Source organism: Ochotona curzoniae, unplaced genomic scaffold, assembly GCF_017591425.1.
Source record: "Ochotona curzoniae isolate NIBS_2020 unplaced genomic scaffold, NIBS_Ocur_1.0 contig_1302, whole genome shotgun sequence".
Taxonomy (NCBI): domain Eukaryota; kingdom Metazoa; phylum Chordata; class Mammalia; order Lagomorpha; family Ochotonidae; genus Ochotona; species Ochotona curzoniae.
Window position 1 is genome coordinate 4,202,621 of NW_024465035.1, and position 19,628 is coordinate 4,222,248.

The 19,628-nt window shown below is 51.0% G+C and overlaps 1 protein-coding gene and 1 long non-coding RNA gene across 2 annotated transcripts in view; one reads left to right on the top strand and one right to left on the bottom strand.

Annotated features, from left to right (window-relative positions):
- The window catches only part of TF (transferrin), a 33,088-nt gene extending 19,762 nt beyond the window's left edge, over window positions 1-13,326 (bottom strand). The window contains 9 exon segments of the mRNA XM_040962783.1: window positions 2,027-2,181; window positions 3,317-3,494; window positions 4,428-4,606; window positions 5,121-5,176; window positions 5,752-5,884; window positions 6,484-6,660; window positions 7,276-7,384; window positions 11,370-11,539; window positions 13,234-13,326. Coding sequence (XP_040818717.1) covers window positions 2,027-2,181; window positions 3,317-3,494; window positions 4,428-4,606; window positions 5,121-5,176; window positions 5,752-5,884; window positions 6,484-6,660; window positions 7,276-7,384; window positions 11,370-11,539; window positions 13,234-13,276 — 1,200 coding nt within the window. The 5' untranslated portion in view covers window positions 13,277-13,326.
- On the top strand, window positions 229-12,665 carry LOC121144543. The gene is made up of 3 exons (XR_005881895.1): window positions 229-318; window positions 8,857-8,957; window positions 12,565-12,665. It is a non-coding gene; the product is annotated as an uncharacterized LOC121144543 (long non-coding RNA).
- Window positions 13,327-19,628: the final 6,302 nt, after the last annotated feature.

Below are 19,628 nucleotides of genomic sequence, written 5' to 3' on the forward strand. Positions count from 1 at the left end.
GACACAATCACAGTTGATGAAAACAGGCTGTGTCCTGGGGCTGGCACGGCGGTGCAGGGGGCTAACCCTCCATCCTGTGCTGTTGGTTTTCCCATGCTAATCTCATGTGCTTCATTCATGCCATTTACACAGATCTGGGAAATGATTCTCAGAACAGTGTTGGTCTCAACTTGGATGAAGCGTTGACCACATTTGTTTTTGTCTTTGTTTTGCTTTTGTGTCAGGACTGATCCAACCAAGTCTGTCATGAAGAGCTGCAATGAGGCATCCCCGAGAGAAAGGCGAGTCCAGCATTCAATTCTAGAACATTTTCCAAAGGTAAGCACCCAGTGTAGACAGCTCCTCCTGGCAGTCTTGGAATCCTTCCACCTCCCAGTTACATCATTAGTCATATTACCACAAATGATCCAGAACTCCTGTGGAAGACGTGTACATCCACTAATGCACATTCTCACTGCAGGATCTAAGGACCCTGTCTGGCTCTGAGCTCCACTTCCCACATTCCCCTATGCTTTCACTGCAACCGAAGGAGTACCTGGAACTCCTCTGGGGAACTTGGACAGGCCAGTGGCTTCCCATTGCTGCTGCTGCTGCTGCTGCTGGGTCCCTGGGTTGGGACCAAATTAACTAAGCTCCCCAACTTTGTTTCCCAGGGTTCCTTACTAGCAAACAATGTGGGGTCACTTCTAATTAATTCAGTCAATGAACAATGGCTTGACCTTCCAGAATAGCATAACAAGCTCAACATTATGCATAAGAAATACAACTGTTCCTCAACTAGGCATTTGATCCTGATCTCACAGAACATGACAGTGTGGGTCTTTGGTTTCTGACCCAACATCTGTAAGCCATTCCCAAAATCCAAGGTTTTGAACAGGAAAGAAAATTAGAGTGTCAAAGAACACCTGCAAAAAGTTGCTTCCACTTGCTTTTACTTTTTCTTCCTCAGCCAAGCTTCCAGTACTTCCGAGGGTCTCTTGCCTTTACATTTGTGAGTTTGATGCTTGCATACATGGACATTTTAATGTGCCACATCCCGTGTTCAGTACTGAAGCCAAACCATCCAAACTGCTAACAAACATGTATACAGACTTGGGTTTTTAATCTGAAGCCTTTGCTATAATTTTGCTCAATTTTTCCTGTCTTAGTTCAGGCAAAAATGAATGAATATTCCAAGTCTAAGGTGATATTAATTATTGGACACATCAAAGACACAAAAAATGAGGTTGCTGGTCTATTTTCACCCCTGGAAGATGGTTTAGCAGCTACGTGGTTATCCACAAGTGCTCAGAAAGTAAAACAAACACACTTCAGCAGGAGTCAGAGGGCAGACGATGGCAGGAGGTACAAGTGCCTTCAAGAGATGTGCCTTCATTTTACTACATTTACTGGCTTATTCTAAAGGAGTCAACCAAAGAAGTACCAGGTGGAGGTGACGCACAGAGCAAGGAATGGGTGCAGCTGGAGGCCTGGAGCTTAGAGGTTAATACCTGCTCTAGTGATGCTACCTTCTAGCACCTTGAGGTGTACAACGTTCAAGCTCCAAATCAGCTTTTGAAAGAATAATTTTTGATATGATAAAAGCTCACAAGAAATCAGGAAATGAGAAAAATGCAGTGGGCAACCATATAGGTTGGTCCCAATAAGAGCGTTTTCTCTGCTGTATGATTGTAACAATATTTTCTTTAAATCATTCAGGGTTTTCAAAATTCCCTTGAGACAAACATGGGCTACTCTTGGGAACAGCAAAGTACATTTGTACCTGCTTGTAAATTTAACACAGGGTCCTGCGTAGGGGTTCAGTTTCCCTAAAAGAAACACTGCTCAGCTGGCCTTCTCACCAGAGGCTCACAGGAAGAGGAAAGAACCCTAAAGCCATCCTCCAGACCCAGGAACTCTCACCCTTCCTTGGAGCTGGTCCCTGGGACTCCCACCTCTCCCCCCAACACACACATTAGCTCTGTCCTAGAAATGGACCAGCAGGTAACGGCAAAGACATCGTGTGGGGTGGGCAAATGTGACGTACCATGATCTTGGCAATGCAGTCTTCGGTGGTCTCCGCGGATTCACATTCTATTTTTCCTCCGCTGTTCACGCTCCACTCATCACACTTGCGCCTCTCATGGTGGCCCAGGGCACACCACTTGATGGTCTTACATTCATTCTGTGAGGAGTCTGGGCCTATGGCATCGGAACAAAGAACCAGAGGTCAGAAGGAAGGTCCCAGCTCCTCACTGTCTTCACTCACATTATGACATCTACCAGCTGATAAACAGAGATTCCCTTTGAAAATTGAATCATCTTAGAAAGCAGTCAGTACTGTGTCTTTTGGTTGCCTTCTTAGTTTGGCTTTTTCTTTTCTTCTGAGAAGTCAAGCTCCAGCCTTGGAGTGCTCTAGGACTTGTGGCTAGCTTCTCCCCCCGGCCTTTTTCAGATGGCACTGGATCACTTGCTGCACTCTCATTTGAATGTTCATTATTATTTCTTCGGCATAATTACCTATGAGCATCTACTCCTACACAGACAGGGCCAGGTGGGTCTTGTTCACAGGGGACACCCTTAGTGTTTGGAGCAGGACCAACACATGATCAGTGTAACACCTGTCTGATGAGTAAGTGGGCACCTGCTCATCTTTCACATTTGGCCGAGAGCTACTTGCTCAGAGGTCTGACCTCAATCTCCACTCAAGGGCCTTTTTTTTTTTTTTTCGGTAATATATTCTCCATGATGTGGAGCCCCATGGTGTTTTGTTTGTTTGTTTTCTAAACGGGTGACTCAGTAGGGAATGAATCATTCAATGATGTGGCTATTCATTCAACAGTATCTTTTCCCCAGAGTTGAGAGTTCTGCGACAGAACAATCCAATATCTGAATATGTCCAGCATCTAGCCAAGTTCATGACTAGAGGTTCAACTAGACATCTATTGAATGAATGCATGATTAAGCAAAATGCCCATGACTCAGTGGAGTCCAGGCTCATATGGACAGCTCTGGAGTTCCAGCTCTGATGGACTCTCATGTTGCCTGGCCTTGTGCCATTCGCAGAAACTTCTTTTTATTTGACTTAGTGCCAGGCTAATTGGTTGCACACAGTGGGTAAGGTTACCTGGGCCTTACACAATGGAAATAAAGCTAACACCTAGCTAAGGTATTTAAAATGAATTTTCTTTAAAGCCACAACTGACATCTGCTCCATCTCAGCTTAACAGGGTTCACCAGGTAGAAAAAGCAGCGTTACTAAAGGCCCCTGGAAAGACTGCGTCACTGGTCCTCGCCCTCCCAAGCCCTGAGTCCAGACTCCTTCCCCGACACTTACATATGCCATCCCGGAGGTTACGGACAGCCGTGACGTACTCATAGCCCAGGTACAGGTTGGAGTCCATCCTGGGGGGAACTTTCAAAAAGCCTTGGGCCGAGTCCTTAAACAACAGGTTCTTCCCATGGGGAGAGCTGAACAGTTGGAAGTCTTTTGATTTATCTTTGCCGAAATGTTCCTGTTCAGAGTATAACGAGAGGGTGAAGAGCCACAAGGATGAATGGAAAACCTTGAGACACCAAAGGGCAGGCAGGCAGGCAGGTGTGCTGCTAACCACCCTGGACCTTTTCAGCGCCCAGAACTCTTAGAGACAGGCCACACCCTCTCTTCCTGAACAGACTTCTCCCTGGGTGGATTGAGAGAGCACAGAACAAGAAAAGCACTAATCCTGAGGCTACAGTGTGCGGTTACTACTTAATCTCTTGACACATAGGTGGGAGGGCTGGGTGAGAGTGTGCTGGCTCAGCCTGGCATCCCACTACCTCGAAGGAACAGAGCTGGGTAACAGACTTGGTGATTTTCTTTGGAAGAGAAGGGACAGACAAAAAGGTTCCCCGGAAAGGGCTGTTGGTCCTGGGTCTTGAAGGGCAGGCTCAAATGGCAAGAAATGGAAGACAGCAGTGTGGAACCTCTTGCACTACCATTGCCAAGGAGGTGAAGGTAGTAGCAGAGCCAATCCCTGCTGCTCTGTGCAGGGTACCAGCTGGGAGGATTCATAGAAATTGATGGAGTGTGGTTCTGACATCCCATATGCATACCAGTTCACGTCCTACCTGCTCCAACTCCCTGATCATGACCTGGGTCCTAGCAGAGAATGGCCTAAGTCCTTGGGCCCCTGCACCAACTTGAGATACCTCAAAGAAGTTCCTGGCTCCTGGGTTTGGATCCACCTAGCTCTGGCTATTGTGACCATTTGGGGATTGAACCAAAGGACGGAAGGTCTCTCTCTCTGTCTCTCTCTGTCTCTGTCTCTTTTTCTCTTAAAAAAAAAAAAAAGAAACTGATGATGTACAGCACAGTTCCACGTGTGCCTTGAATACATGGGACTTCTACAGTGGCAAGAAGGCAAGGGTAAGAGTCCCTAGACCTGAGCAGCAGCAAATGGGAATACCTGGGCCTGGTTGAGAAGCTCCCAGATGAGGTCCTCCTTGCCATCCACGCTGCGGGCCACGACGGCATGTGAAGGGACGCGAGCCAAGTGGCACTGCTCATACTCGTCCACTGGCTTGCGGGTGTTGTCTAGGCACAGCAGTTCATACTGGTCCCTGTCAGCCTTGTCGGGCAGGTTCTCTGGGGGAGGAAAAGGCTGGATGAGTTGACAGCAGACATGGCTAGGAACCATGGTAATGCCTCCTCACACTGGGAATTCCACTGACCATGGGAAGTTTGAGTGGAGAGGCTCAGCATGTTCACCGAGCACCAGGGAAAACGCAGGACAAAGACTTGCTCAGAGCACCAAGGCTGCTGATGCCCAGAGCAGCCAAGGCTACCCATGCTGTAGCCAAGGAGTCTGAGCTCAGCAGGCCAAGGTCAGCCAGATTAGCCCCTCCCAGCTTGCTGAGGCCAGGCTGTTACAGAGACAGAGCCATTGCAAGGACAGGTCAGATGATGGAAAGAGGCCCAAGAATCCAGGCCAGGACCTCCCTCCACCCCCCCACCGACCTCCGTAATCAACTTGTGCATGGGTAGACCAGCCGTGACAAGGGTTTGTGTGTGCCTGTCTTAATGTCCAGCATGAAAAAAGGGGAAGGAGAAAAGAATGCTCATGATCTACAAGGGACCTACTGAGTTCTGTGCCACTTACCAAATATGGTCTCTTGTTTAACAAAGGCCACATCTCCAACACCATCTTTTAGACACCTGTGCAAAAAGCACATTTTAGGAAGGTTCCCACAGGCCAGGCCTAGACACCGTCCTGTCACACTGTCTGGGACTTTGGCAGTGTGGGGGAAGACTTCTAGGTGGGTCCCACAAGGGAGCCTGCATGAGACTGACATCAGGAGACCACCAAGATGGGAGGGTTGGGAGCACAGAGGTCACACAGGATCTCCTTGCTTTGTACCCCAAAGCAGTAAGAAGCAATTTCCATGTATAGAAGAGTCCGTAGGCTCCTGCAGTAGATAATTATGGAGTGGTGACCCCTATCTGGCTAGACAATTCAAGGTTTATCCGAGTTAGAAAGAGGCAGTAGGAAATTTGCCACAGGAACTATGTGGATGGGGGAGTGGGAGGCAGCAGGAATCTGCTTGTTAGGGTCAGAGGAAGGGGACCATGGGATGGCCTGGCCTCAGTAGTGTCAGGCTAAAGACCTAGAAGTGGACAAAGCCTCGGATTAGTCTCAGTGGCAGACCAGGCTCTGTACTGGCCCAATACTGAAATCTCACCCTGAGGTCATTGGACACTTTGGCCACTAGGGAGCTGCAGACGCTACTTACTTAAAGGCGCCGGAGTAGCCGTAGTACGGTTGGGAGGAAGAGCAGCCACACCCGGGACACAGCTGACACAGCTGGGGGAAGTGGCTACTGTCCGCACAGGGGACACAGCTGCCCGAGAAGAAATTGGCCACTGCTGCTCGACACAGAGAAAAGAACCACAGGGCGTGAGTGAGCCTGACCGTGGGCAATGAGATCTCCCAGCCTAAGGACTAAAGCCCAGTCCTAGCTCACCCTTCCTTCTGCTGATTTTGCAAACGAGCAAGCTAACCCTTGTCCTGCCAACACCCAACCAAGGCAACACAGCTGGGCTTCTTGCCCATCAAGGCTTACCCTGGGCCTTCACAAGGGACCACCTGGGTCCTGCACAACAGCAATGGGAAGAAAATGTGGAGAGATGCAGGCTGGCCACTAGAACCACTTCCAATGGCACAGGACACACATATACACAAAAAGAACGCCAGTGAAGATATGTGGACTTAGACACTGAGGTGCAGACTGAAACCCTCCTCCAGGCCTGATGGCCGGCTCTCCACATACCAGGGAAGCTTCTGGAAGCTCAGGACACAAAGGGCCCAACTGCCACCTCCCAAGCTGGCTAACCTCCCTGACCCATCCGGGAATTCTCCCCACAGGTCCAGCTGATGCGAACAGTGTGGTTCTAACATGGCCTCTAGGTGTGGGCACCTAAAGCAGGGCTGCCTGCCCAGGAGCATCCCACCCCAGCCTACTTACCTTTCTCTAGAGGCTTGCGAGGCTCCGGCAGATTACAATACAGTAAGCCTATAGGGATGTTCCACCCAGCAGATCTGCCAAGGCCTGTGTGGCAGGACTTCTTGCCTCGGAGCTCGTTCAGCTGGAAGCCACTGCCCTTCTTGACCACAGCCACGGCATAGTAGAAGGTCTGTGGATCTGCAGAGGGACAGGGTAAACAAAGACCTCAGTCCTGCATGGATGATACTGTGCATCACTCCCCACACGCAAGGGGCGGAAGGGAAACCCTAGGCCACTTGGGTTGGGTTAGGTTGCATGGTAAGAGTCAGAGAAGCCGTTCTAAGTTTCTAAGGGAAAGAGGACCATGGAACGTGCAACCATAATGACCCTGCAGGCACACACAGGTGCCCCACAAGGTTGGCCCAACCTAGTCCTGCAGTATAGCCATCCAGATCAGTAACCCAAACCCACTACCAACAGAAGCTGTAGCAGCACGGCCCATAGGCCTTCAAAGTTCTTCTAGGGCCAGTTAGATTCATCTCCCCCACCCCACTGTGCCTGGCACTTGTACACATTGCTAGACCCTGGTGACCTTCAAACTTTCCACAGCCTGCTCTGTCTTTCCAGTGAGCACAGTCTTGGTTCAGAGAGGCAATGTACCAGGAGCCCAGCTGGTTAAATAACCAGCCCCAAGCTGGCAGCTGACAGGGCCTCTTGCCCACCACTCACCCCTCCAAAGAGAAATGTGGGCTTGCATCTGATCTCCCATGTCTGCCTGTAGGCACTAACAGCATCTACCCAGGGAGAACTTACTCTCTTGTGATCCATAGAACTCTGCCACTACAGGTTTCAGATTGTTGGGAGTGAGGCCGGCCTCAAACACCAGTCCCGCATCCAGCGTCACGGCGTCTGCTTCGTTTGCCTGGAAAAGAGCAGTCCAGCCCTCGAGAGAGCCCTTGCATCCACCCAAACCTGGACACATCAGAGTGGGGTGTCTAGGGCAGAAGCCCCCTTGGTTTGGCCAGGTTACAGAAGGGATGGGTTGTTTTTGCCATTTCCCTGCAGAGCTGTCCGGCTTCTGGTCACCACCCAACATGGATCTGGCCTTGGCATTGCAAAAGCTTGACCTGGTTGACCTCGTGAGGGAAGCTGGGCACTGCCAGGGCCCAGCAGTCTCTGAAGAAGGTGGCAGTCTGGGTTCAAGTTCCTCTGATGTCCATGCTCTGATGCCTAGCATGCCCCTCACTCACAGGCTTCTTCACTCTGACTTCCTAGGAGGCCTTTCTCGGGTGGCTTTCTGGAGGAGGAAGGAAGCCATGTACCACTTGTCTGCAGTCTCACTCAGCACTCTACACTTTCCCTTCCCATGTTGGATCCAGGAAACTGCTGGGTTGAGAAACTTCCTCTAGGTTGAAGACATCTTATCTGAAATGCTTGGGATCAGAAATACTTCAGCTTTTGGAATATTTGCACCTACAGAATGAGATATCTGGGGGAACAGGACCCACATTTCAACAAGAAGTTGGTTTGTTTCATATTACTTTATACATGTAGCCTGAAGGTATTTTGGACCCTATTATGTCAATACTGGTTATAAACAACACTTTTCTGATGTAGTTTTTTTTCTACTTGTGGTATCATGTGGATGCTCACAAAACTTAAAGCATTTCAGGTTAAGATTGCTCAATCTATTCAGGAGTAGAGATGCACGCTACAATATATCTCCACTTCTTGGTGTGCTAGTCTCCATTATACAGTTCCTCTGGATGAATATATGTATATACATGCTTATCGACATATCTACTATCACTAAAATCAAGTATCTGTATACTTATTGATCTTGTATTTTGCATGAAGCTTGCCTTATATCAAAGAGAACATGTACTTGTCCGTTGGGGATTGATTTATTTCAGAGACAATAGGATGCTGGACCTTCTGCCACTGTCTATGCCTACAATGTCAGGATACACTTGAATAGCAGGATGATGGGCAGGTGACTGTTGCTGACAGACTATACTATAACAATATAGGGAGACTAGTGGGTGGGAGGAAAATGGGGGAGGGTAGCAGGGGAACTGTATCATGAAAAACAAAAAGTTTTTAAAAAGAATGCTGAATCTACTTTATGTAGTAAATCACTCTGCTGCATTTGCAAGGAGGACAGCACCCACAGGGACGGTCCCAGTCACCTAGGGTCAGGGACCTGGGATCCACATCTAGGCAGGAATCCTCATCTTTAAATCAATGGGTCACTTTAAATGGTCTGGGTGTCTTCCTGCTAGATCAATAATTTATTTTCTCATTATGTGAATTCTTCAGGTGAGTTAAGCTCTCTTTTGCATTCTTATGCAAAAAGGAAACACACCCATTTTTTCCTCCTTGTTTTTCCTTCAGATGCCTTTCAACAAAATGATTGTTCCAGAAGCTCCTGTAATCCTAGCACCAGTTCTCACCGATCAAATAAGGGAAATGTTGTGGCCCCATGACTTTTACAGGTGGGTAGTAAGAGAATAACGTTTCTAAATGAAACAGAACGCTGTTGTGAGCCCAACTCCCTTTAGCTAGCTTTACAGCCTTTAATAGTGAGGTTGCTTCTGTTGTTTTCATAAAACATTTCTAATCACGTTGGTCATTTCTAACAGGCATTAAGCACGTTCACACTGCCTAGAGCCATCACCACTGTTGACCCCCAGAACCTGTTCATCTTTGCAAACAGAAGTCCCGTTCTAGTCACCACATACTTCACGCCCCTTGTTCTGGGTCTGCCTCTAGGAATTGCCTTCCTTAGGCAACTCATAGGAGCAGAATCATAGAAAACATGTCCTTTAGTATCTGGCTTACTTGGCTTAGTTTCCAACCTTCATCCAAAGTGGTGGGCATTTTAACTTCATTTCTTTTGAAGGCTGAAAAATTTCATTGTTTATAACTGATGTTGTTATCCATGCATGCATCAACAAATGTTGGCATTATAAAAAGATGTTAGTAAGACAAAAACACAAGAAGTTTTTTCAGAGTTGGTGCGCCCACTTGGAGTCTCACAAAGAGCTAGGAGACATGGTAGATCCTGTGTTCTACACCAGCTAGAGTCAGGTTGTGGAACCTTCTCGGTGGCTTTGTCCAGCCCTGCAGGCACCTTCCCCACTTCACCACTCAGTCCACTGAGTAAGAAAGAATCAGCAAACAAGAACCTGTCCCCTTGTCCTTACGCAGTGCAGTCCGCAAGAGTGACCAGAAACTGGGATTTCTTGGCCAGGACCCCAGGATCCTGAGGCCGCAGTCACCATGGCTTCTGCTGTTCAGGGGGCAACGAACTAGATGGCAAACAGGAGAGGAGGCCAGTGGGGATTCTTAGGGGAACCTGCCCGGGGCAGACAGAGCATGACCTTGTGGGTCTGCATGAGCGAGGCCAGCTGAGGAGCTGCAGTGAGTGGACTGCAGGGAAGCCAGGGGCAAGGCCAGCAGGAAGGGACAGAGGAGATGCTCAGCAGGTGTACTGACTGCCCAAGGTGAGCCATGCTCCCTCTGGCCCCTGTCTGCCTCTCCGTCCTTCCCCTCTGCCTGTGCCTTCCTGCTGGCTCTACTCTCAGAATGCAGCTCTCTCTGCAGGTGACCAATGACCCCTGCACTGAGTCAGGACCATTACGCTATAGCACAGATCAAGGCCATGCTCCTGGGATGCCCTAGTCCACCTTCATGTGCTTGCTTGAGAAAACACCATGTTCCCTGCAAAGAGGGTTATTTGTTCTAGCCTGTACACAGCTGAAGGTACCAGGCCCCATCCACCTTTCTAAGAGCATTTACTTAAGATGACTATGCATCTCCCGTGGCTCACAGCAGCTCTCTCAAGGACCCAAGGGCTGTTCCTTTGAAATATAATAATCAGTTGCTGGGGAAGACTCGAACCTGAGCTGTCTTAGGGGACAGCTAGTCAACAGAGCTGGCCTAATATCACTTGTATGGACCACCCCTTCGTAACTTTGCCCTCTCTGACTCTACTGAGCCTCTAAGCTCCTCCGCCTCCCTCACCGTCCCTTTCAAACACCAGAGTCTGCCTCTGCATACGTCAGAATGGAGCTCAGCCCCTTCCCTGCTGTGAGCTTGGGACTGAACAAAATCCACACGCACTGATACGTGGCAGCGTTTACCTTGGACTGCTCGCAGCATCCTGGTCTCCTTCTAGGAACCCCTGCAAGCCTGGCTGTGCTCAGGCTCTGGCCCTTCACACCTGCTGTCTTCACGGGCTACTGTCCTTCATCCGTAACTCTTGGCAGGACTTACCCAGACTTCGTCCTCGGATCTCAGCTTCACTATTTCCCCTCTCAGAGAGATTATTCCTGACCAGCCAGGTCAATGCCAGATTCCCTGGGTGAGTCCCAAACTCTCTACTCTGGCCTTCGATGCACATCCCACATTTTGAACTTAGTTTTTCACCTGTGTGCCTTTTCTCCTTACCTTCTCAGCTCCTTGAGGCTAAGGACTGTGTGGGCTGAAGTTGCCATGGCAGCCCCACTGCCCAGCGTGGCACCTGAGTCATGAGCAGGTGCACAGGGGCAGCAGAGGAGCAAGAGCCTTTGTTAACCTAGGAATCAAAGGACTCGGCCATGACCTGAAGTCACCACGCTTTAGTTCACCTCTCTGTGTCTTGCTCTTCTGCCCGATGACTTCGATAGAAGATGACCCTGTTTTTAATCTGAATTCAGAGAAATTGATGATTCAGATACAGCCACCTTTCAGAATCCATTGGCCTCCTTTTTGCACGTACAGTACAGTGGCCTCCCCGACCTGCTGTTTGTGAAGTGGTCTGTATCCCAGAGGTGGGGGAGTGGTCAGCCAGCCTCCGACCTGTGAGTCAGGATTGACCCCGAGAGGCTTGAGAAAGTGAGGGTGTTCAGACGGCAGCCACTTACCGCGATGGCCTTGATGCAATCATGGTAGGTTGTTTTCTTCACACAAATGACTCGGGGCCCATCAGGGAGGACTTTTTTTATGTTGTCACGGAAGCTGGTGCACTTGCTGGCCTCATGCTCGCTTACGGCACACCATCTCACGGTTTTTTCGGGGACAGCCAGACACAGCCCTGGGGGACAGAGAGGACATGAGGATCAGGGCTCCACCCCTGAAGTGCCTGCCTGGCCGTGTCCCTTCTGTGCTGTCCTCTGGGTCATTCTCACCCATGAACAGCATGGCGCAAGGGGGTCAGAGGAGGACACCCTAACGGCCTCTCACTGTGTACCAAGTAGATCTCCCTGGTAGAGTTGGAAGCTCACCCCAAGCCTCTCCTTACTGACATGGCCCCTGTCCTGCCTGGAGCCTGAGCTTCCCACCACAGCACCCACAGGAACTGAACACCACCATCTGGAAAGCCACTAGGGTAGGAACTGATGTCACACAGATCAGAGACTTGATGCTCGGTGGTGCTGAGCCAGCCCTGGGACCTGGATCTCCAGCCTCCTGACCGTGCTGCCTGAGACACAGGGGAACATTCCTCCTAGTGATCGTGCCCTTCTTTCACCAGGAGTTGGAGGCAAACAAGTATAAATATTCTTTCCTTGCCTGGCACTCTCACTGCCACCCTCTGGTCTAGAGATGAAACTGTAAATCCCACCCAGCCAAGGCCTTCCCATTCTCCCACTGAATCCTTCCTTGTTTTTCACCATTCTGTTTGGCTGCCATTTAAAGGCCGGAGTCAGGTCTGGGGAGAGCTATTCAAATCTCAGAGGTGGTGCAAGAATGTCCCTGTCAGAATGTGGACATCATTTCCGAAGCCCTCCATCATCTCATGGCCCTGGGGGACCAACACAGCCCAAGCTGACTAAGAACTCCCAGCTCCACAAAGCAGTTCTGCAGGAGGGGCAAGGCCGGACCCCCACATCTCCTTATCCCACCTCAGCCCCCTGGGAAATCACAGGGGGCTTCAGGAGCCACAGCACACTCCCCCCGCCAACCCCTCCGTGCAGTTTCCATAGGCAATGGATTGTCTCCAGATCTGAATCCTACTGTGCTGCCCCGAGGCCGAGGGTAGGAGGTGTTGGGGGTTGGGAGGGTGTGTGAGGAGTGTTTGGCTCTCTCTCTTCCTCTCTCTCTCTCTCTTTCTCTCCCCAGGAGGAGAACAGACTGCTTAATGTGGAGTCTTCCAATGGTGTGATGAATGCCCCACAGATGGCTAACACAGACGACTGTCAGAGGACCCAGTAAGTTGGGAAGAGTGGGGGGCAGGCGCGATCAGCAACAGGGTGTGTGTGTACTCCAGTCACTTCCTCTGGTACCTGGCATCCAAGACTTTCCCCTCACCTTAACCCTGCAGGTGCTGTTAAGACCTCGCTTGCGCGGGGAGCAGCCAGCCCAAGATCCCGACCCCAGAAGTCTGGTCTCACATCCCACACTCTGACCCTCCATCTAGCGGGACATGAGAACCGCAGACTCTGACAGCTGGCATGGGTGGGATCCGTGGTGCGCGGGACGCTCTGTTATGGAGGTTGGATCTGGCAGGCAGCAGCTCTTCGGGTTCCCTAACCTAGGATTCCAAATGCTCTCGTTGAGCGCCCCCCACCCCCAGCTGCCAAAGAGGCTGCCGCCAAGCGCTCAGGGAACGCACAGGACCCTGCGGTTCCTAGTGCTGCAAACTGAACCCAGGGCTGCGGCGGGCAGCATGAAGCGTGGGCTCGGGGACCTCCAACCTGCGTGCCGCGGGCGTCCGGTGTCCCCGCGGCTCCACGGTGCTTTCCGGCCGCGGGGACACCGGACGCGGCATTGCCGCCTGTACACACTCACCCAGGAAGGCGCAGGCCAGCAGGGCACCCACGGAGAACCTCATCCTGGAGGTCGGGAGTTGTGGCGAGGAGCGGCGAGCGCAGACTGACCCGCTTCTGCAACTCCTGCCAGCGCCCGACGCCCCTTTATTGCCGCGGGGGAGAGCCAGGCGCAATCTTTGACCTGGCGTGTTTGCGCAGCCGAGTTGCCCAATCGGCCCTCCCCCTCCCCCTTCTACCCCCTTTTCTCGCCCCGCTGATCAAATTTCCTGCTGGACCCGCGCGTGGGATCTAGCACAAAAACTGCTTTTAGGGAAGGAACAAAGAAAAGCCCTCCCCCTGTCATTGCGGCTCGCTCCGTGCCAGGATGGTGGCTACAACGGGAGGGAGGCAATGGCTCGGCTTGGAGCTAAGGCGTGCTGCCACCCATCTGCCTGACCCGCAGGTGGAAAGACTGATGCAGACCTGCAGGGAAAGGAGAACACCCGGGGACCCTTGCCTCCCTCCAACCAGAGTACTGCAGGCAAATCCCTTCCTGGGAGGGAAGCCAGCTTAAGAAGAATTGCTGTGGCATCCTGTGGTCCTCCCCAGAAACTGCTGGGCTCCCTCAAGCCTGCCCAGACAGCTGAGCCAAGGCTCCTGGGCAAGCAGCCTTTCCTTGCCTAGGGACAGAACAAAGGGGAAATGAGCTTTCCTGAGAAGCGGCCAGGAACGGTGATGCTGGGAACACGGGGCCAGGTCAGCCCCTGGGGAGCCGCCCAAGGGCACACCAGGCCTGGTAAAGCCTCAGATTGTCTGCCTCTTCCAGCTAGCCTGACCGTATCCTCATCCTCACACAGAAAGATACGGAGCACACACTTTCTGTGGATTCCCGTTTCTCTAACTAAAAACTGTGTGCATTTCCATCGTGCACAAGGTATAGAGATTTCTAAAAGGGCAAGTTCAAGAGCAAACACTCATCTGTTTTGTTATTTGAGCCGCAGAGAGGAAGAGGGGTTGTTCCTAACCCCTGACCCATTTCTCAGATGTTCACAGAGGCCACGTCTGGGCCGCAGGCGAGTGGTGGGAACTCACTCCTGCCTCCTCTGGGCAGCAGGAGCAGCAACCAGAGCCACTGCCGCTGTCCAGTGGAATCCAGGCACTCCAATGCGGAGGGTGGGTGTCCTCACCAGTCTCCACCATTAGACCAAACGCCCACTTTACCCCTCGCTATCAAATGCTCTTCTGCGTCCAGTGCCTCACGGAGGGTGAGTCTCAAGGCACAAGGTTCCTTCGGCAAGGTGGGAATCTGGATTTCAGAGTCCTTCAGAGAGCTGTAGGTGTTTCCACAAAGCTACTCCCGGTCCTTCCGCCAGGGTGGTCGCTGGCGCTGCATTGGATCTAACAAGCAAAGTTCAGGAGAAGTAGCATCCACTTTATTTTTGTTACATTTGTGTTTGTTTTATCAGAAAATTTTTCTCTTAAAAAAAAAATCTGAAGGGCTAAGTAGGGGAGAGAGAGGGAGACTGCCACGGGTTCACATCCCGATGCCACAACAGTCAGGCTGGATGAGGCCAAAGTCACGAGCCTGGAACTCCGTCTGTTCTCCCCAAGTTGCAGGAGCCCACGCACTCAGCTGAGTGGGAGCCTTGACCTGCCATGCCATGCCAGCACACCAGCCCCTTCCTGTAACGCGCTTGTCCATCTTAAGATCAAAGCATGAAACCCAGATTATGTCATCTGAAGTCCCATTCCTCGGGCACACACAAACCACAAGATGTAGGAACAGAAAGGCTGGAAGCAGAGGACAAGGCTGGATGCCACACACCTCTGGCACCCATCAGTGACCCATCCTATTGTGCATGGAGCCGTCTTCAGGGGTCCCATGTGATTGCCCCCCAGAGACCCTAGTGGGGCACTAGGGCCAACATACATGTGTTGTGGAATTTATTCAACTTTTGCAATAATCACAAGTGTAACTGGAAGTTGGGTTATGATATCTCATGCTGCATGTGACTGTCTTATATACAAAGGGGCCACACACATCCCATATTACAGGTCATCACTTTAGCAGGTTTTTTTGTTAATCATGCGGATAAGAGACAAGCCTGGTCTTCCACACTCCTGCCCCTCGCTGCTGCATCTCTTCCGACCCACTGTGCTCTTCTGGGACCTCCTGTGCTTGAGCCATGGGAAGATAAGACTCTTGGCCTGCCCGCCCGCCCCATGCCCGCCACCCTGCAGGAGGCCTTGGGGGCTGGCCTAGATTCCTACAGGGAACCTGAGACAGGAATGTGAAAATGAAGATAGGAGCAGGGGATTCCAGGGACAGGGCTGCCTGGAAAGCATTTGGCAGAGCAGTAGGTACTGCCAGGAAGTAGGAAGGGGATTTCCTGGTGTTGAGCTAATGCCACAAACTCAGGTAGGCACAGTGCAAGGCAGGGCACGGGAGGCAGTTGAGCAATGAGCCTTCCTGCCAGGCACCTCCTACAGTCATACTGTGAGCTCCTCTGAGCACCCCTCCAGCCACAGTTTCCATTGGTGGGAGCAAGCACCAGACAAGCTGAGACCCCCTTCCCCAGAGCCGCCCACCCAGTGTCCTGCCCTCTGTGGAGTGCCCTGACTCCAAGCTACCTGGGGGTTGCAAAGAAAGTGGGTCTGGAGCAGCTCCGATGAGATGTGGAGGACATGAGCTCTTCTATCAGCTGAATGCAGAGGTCTACACCTTGGCTTAGGACCAGAGGGCAACAGAGCCCCGGGAGAGGCCGTCAGGGATGAGGCCAGTGCTTGGAGTGAGCGTCTTGTGCGTAGCCCCGTGGTGTGCTGGGCCCTATTGATGTCTGTGGGGTGTGTAGCAGGAAGAGGCTCACGTTACGCTGTGCCCCTGGCAGCTCACAACAGTGGCCTCCATGCACTCCCTTACATCGTGTGATTGTATCCCAGAGGCCGACGGGAGTCAGGACATTCACGTCCCTCGGTCCCACCTTCACAAGTGGGATTTATAGAGAGCTGTGCCGAGTGCCCACCCCAGCCCTGTGACATGCACGCTTTGCGTCTTTGCCTTACAGACAGATGAGCTCAGGAAGCCGCCATCCAGGGAGGGCGCTGCCTCACCCCAGGTCAGCAGGACTGACAATACAGAATGAAGTCACCTGGTCCCCGCCAGTGTGTATGTCCGCCCTCCGGGGACACTGGGTCACTTGCAGACAGAGATGGACCCAGCGTTCCCCGTTCTGCCATCCCCCCTAGACACACAAAGGGCGGGGCTGGTCAGTCTGGGAAAGTTCTGAGAACAAGGATCCGGGCTGACTGATGTGTGTAACGTAGACAACACCGTGTGTTTAGCCCCTGGCATGAGCTGTGTGCTATCTGGGGTAACAGCCTGTGATCTGGAGCAAAAGCCCTTGAAAGGAAGATCGGTCCTGTATTTGTCCAGAGGTGGACACTGCCATGAAGCAATGGACTCTTGTTCCTGGGTCACTGAGCCCCACACCCAGGGGTCCTGGATCCCTGCTTTGGACCACCACTACCTGCTGGCTATTGCTCTTCTTGCTTCCTTTATCTAGATGCAGAGCAGCACAGGCCAGAGGTGGCAGAGAGAAGGAGGTGGAGAGAGACACAGTGGAGTGTAAGGAACTCTCACTCCCAGACCTTCGCAAGCGTGAGCCAAGGCCTCCGCTACGAACAGATTCTAATTCTTCTGTCCCCGCCACAGAGCTGGCAGCTGAGACAAACAGCGGGGCTGGTGTGTACGTGCAGGGCAGCTGGGACAGCTGCCCAGGAGGGGGGTGGGCAGGAAGACACTGGACTTCAGAACCAATATTTGTTGTTTTTAAGTGTTGCCCAATTTACACAGAAGCAGAGCAAACAAAGAGCCTCTCTGTCTGCGGTGGGCCATCCCTCACTGCCTCCCGCAGTGTCCTCGGCCTGACACCAGACGCCAGGACCGCCCTCTCAGCAACCCTGAGTCTAGGGGCATTGTCGAAAGGCAACAGCCTGGCAGCTGGTGGCCTGGGAACCAGGGCTGAGAAGGCCGCTCCCCTGCCCCATGGGCCTACTGGGTCAAGGGCACAGCAGCATAGGTGGGAATCAGGGCAAGAACCTTTTCGGAAAATGGCAAGCATTCTGAATACAGCCAGAGATGCCAGCCCTCCTCTCTGCTGTGCCATTGTCCTTGAGCAATGGAAGATTCTCAAGGTTTCTGGTTTTGGGTTCTGGTTTTTAATCAAATAAAGATTTGCTTCTTTCTTTGAAAGTCAGAGTTACAGCAAGAGAGAGAGAAAGGAAGATTTTCTATCTGCTGGTTCACTTTTCAAATGGCTGCAGCAAGGGCTGGGCCAGTAGGAGGACAGGAGGTTTGTCCAGGTCTCCCTGTGGGTGCAGGGGCAAAGGACCTGGATCATGTTCCACTGCCTTTTCAGGCATACCAGCAGGGAGCTGGAGAGGAAGTGGAGCGCCCGTGTGCGAGACTAGCACTGCATGAGTTGACTTAATCTGTTATGCCACAACATTGGCCCCTCCTTGTTGATCTCCGAGAGAAAGCCTACCTTCAACACTGTACAACTAGGTGACTTCCATAGCTGTTAGTACATGCAAGCATAATAATAATAATCTGATTGAAAGCAGATTTATTTAGGGGATTTATTATAAATATACATGGAATTTTATCAAATGGTATTGTTATACCAATTAATATATGGTCATATAATTTTTCTGCATTACTTTATTAATATAGGCAATACCATTGGTTAATACTTCAAAATAATAATTCATATTCCTGAAACAAATTACATTTGGTAATTACCTTTTATCATTTTCACATTTTCCTATATTCTGTTAACTGCTTCTTTAGAATTTTTCTTATTTGTTTGAACAGCAGAGTGAGAGATGAACAGGCAGATATACCCGATGGACTAGCTCACCGCGAACGCCTGTGAAAGATGGAACGAGGCCAGACCCGGGCTCAGGGCAGGAGCCTGGAACTCCAGCTGGGCCTGGGAGCGGGGCTGAGACTCACATCTAGGCATTCCTTTATGTGGTATCTCAGGCTGCTCGACAGAGGTGTTTGTGCGTTTTCCTGGTGTAAGCACGTAACTGAAGCAGACTAGGCACTCGGGGCTGTGGTGTCACAGGGAGCCCAATACTGACTGACTGCTTACTGGTTCTCTTAACGTTGGTTGATGTGTTATCTGACAGGTGTCTTCACTGATAAACTATGAGGGTTTTTTCCTTTCATAATCAAGGAGCTATTTGTGCAGAGATACTGTGGGACTGTTCTTTTTCCTTCCTCAGACTTTTGCTCACTAGTTTTGTCACTCGTAGACGGTTGTCACAGTGAATCGGTAAAGTATTAGTTGCCAAATGGTTTTCTGATTGCATCATCCCTTCTACACTTACCTATCGATAGATACTCTAAAGAGGCTTTTTTTTTTCACATCTTGTATTGATTTGTTTTATGATCTTTTAAAAAGATTTATTTTTTTATTTGGAAGACAGAATCACAGAGAGAAAAGGAAAGGTGCAGAGAGGGCACTTCCATTTGCGGGTTCACTCTCCAGCGGGCTGCAACTCCCAGGGGTAGGCTAGGCTGAGGCCATGAGCCAGTAGCTTCTTCTGGGTCTCTGCATGGGTGTAGGGGTCCAAGAACTTCCACTGCTTTCCCGGGCGCGTTAGCAAGGAGCTGGATCAGAAGCAGAGAGCCAGAACTCCATATGTTTGCCCATGTGGGATGCTGGCACTAAAGGTGACAGCTTTACCCGCTATGCCACAGTGCTGGCCCTTCCGTCTTGCATTTATTTTGACTTGCATAAAAGAACAAGAAGGCAAAGACAGCTCATTTAGAGAAACCAACAACGGGCAGCACTTGTTTGTAAATCTGCGCAGGTCAGAGGTCTGCTTTGCACAGCTGAAATCCCAGGTGGACGTTGATCTTCTTTTCCCATGGTGAGCGGGGACATTAAACAACAGGGGCAGTAGAGAGGTCAGTGATCTGTTTGTTTTGGCCCTATAGCCACTGGACTCTGCTCAACTTAATCAGCCTCCTGCAGTGGGCCCACCTGAAAGATCTTGGGACATGGCTTCTCTTGCTAAGAAAGAAACAATAAGAAAAACCCCTAGATCACCTTGGAAGAAAATATGAATTGCATTTTTCTGAGACAGGAATATCACAGGAGCACAAGGGCATCTCGGAACATTGAAGTCCAAAGACCTCAGTTCTGGCATGCCCTGCTCTGCTGGACAGCCGACCAGTTATGCCCTCTGACTGGACCTACTTCTCCCTGAATTATGAGGTCATTGTCCTAGATGATTTGCTGAAGGACTCAGTCGTCATGGAGGGAGCCAGGCAGAAGCTACCCAGAGTCACTTTGTCAATTCGCTGATGGTGCAGTAGGTAGGTAAGTACGATAATGACAGTGTTCATGACCAATGTTGGTGGCT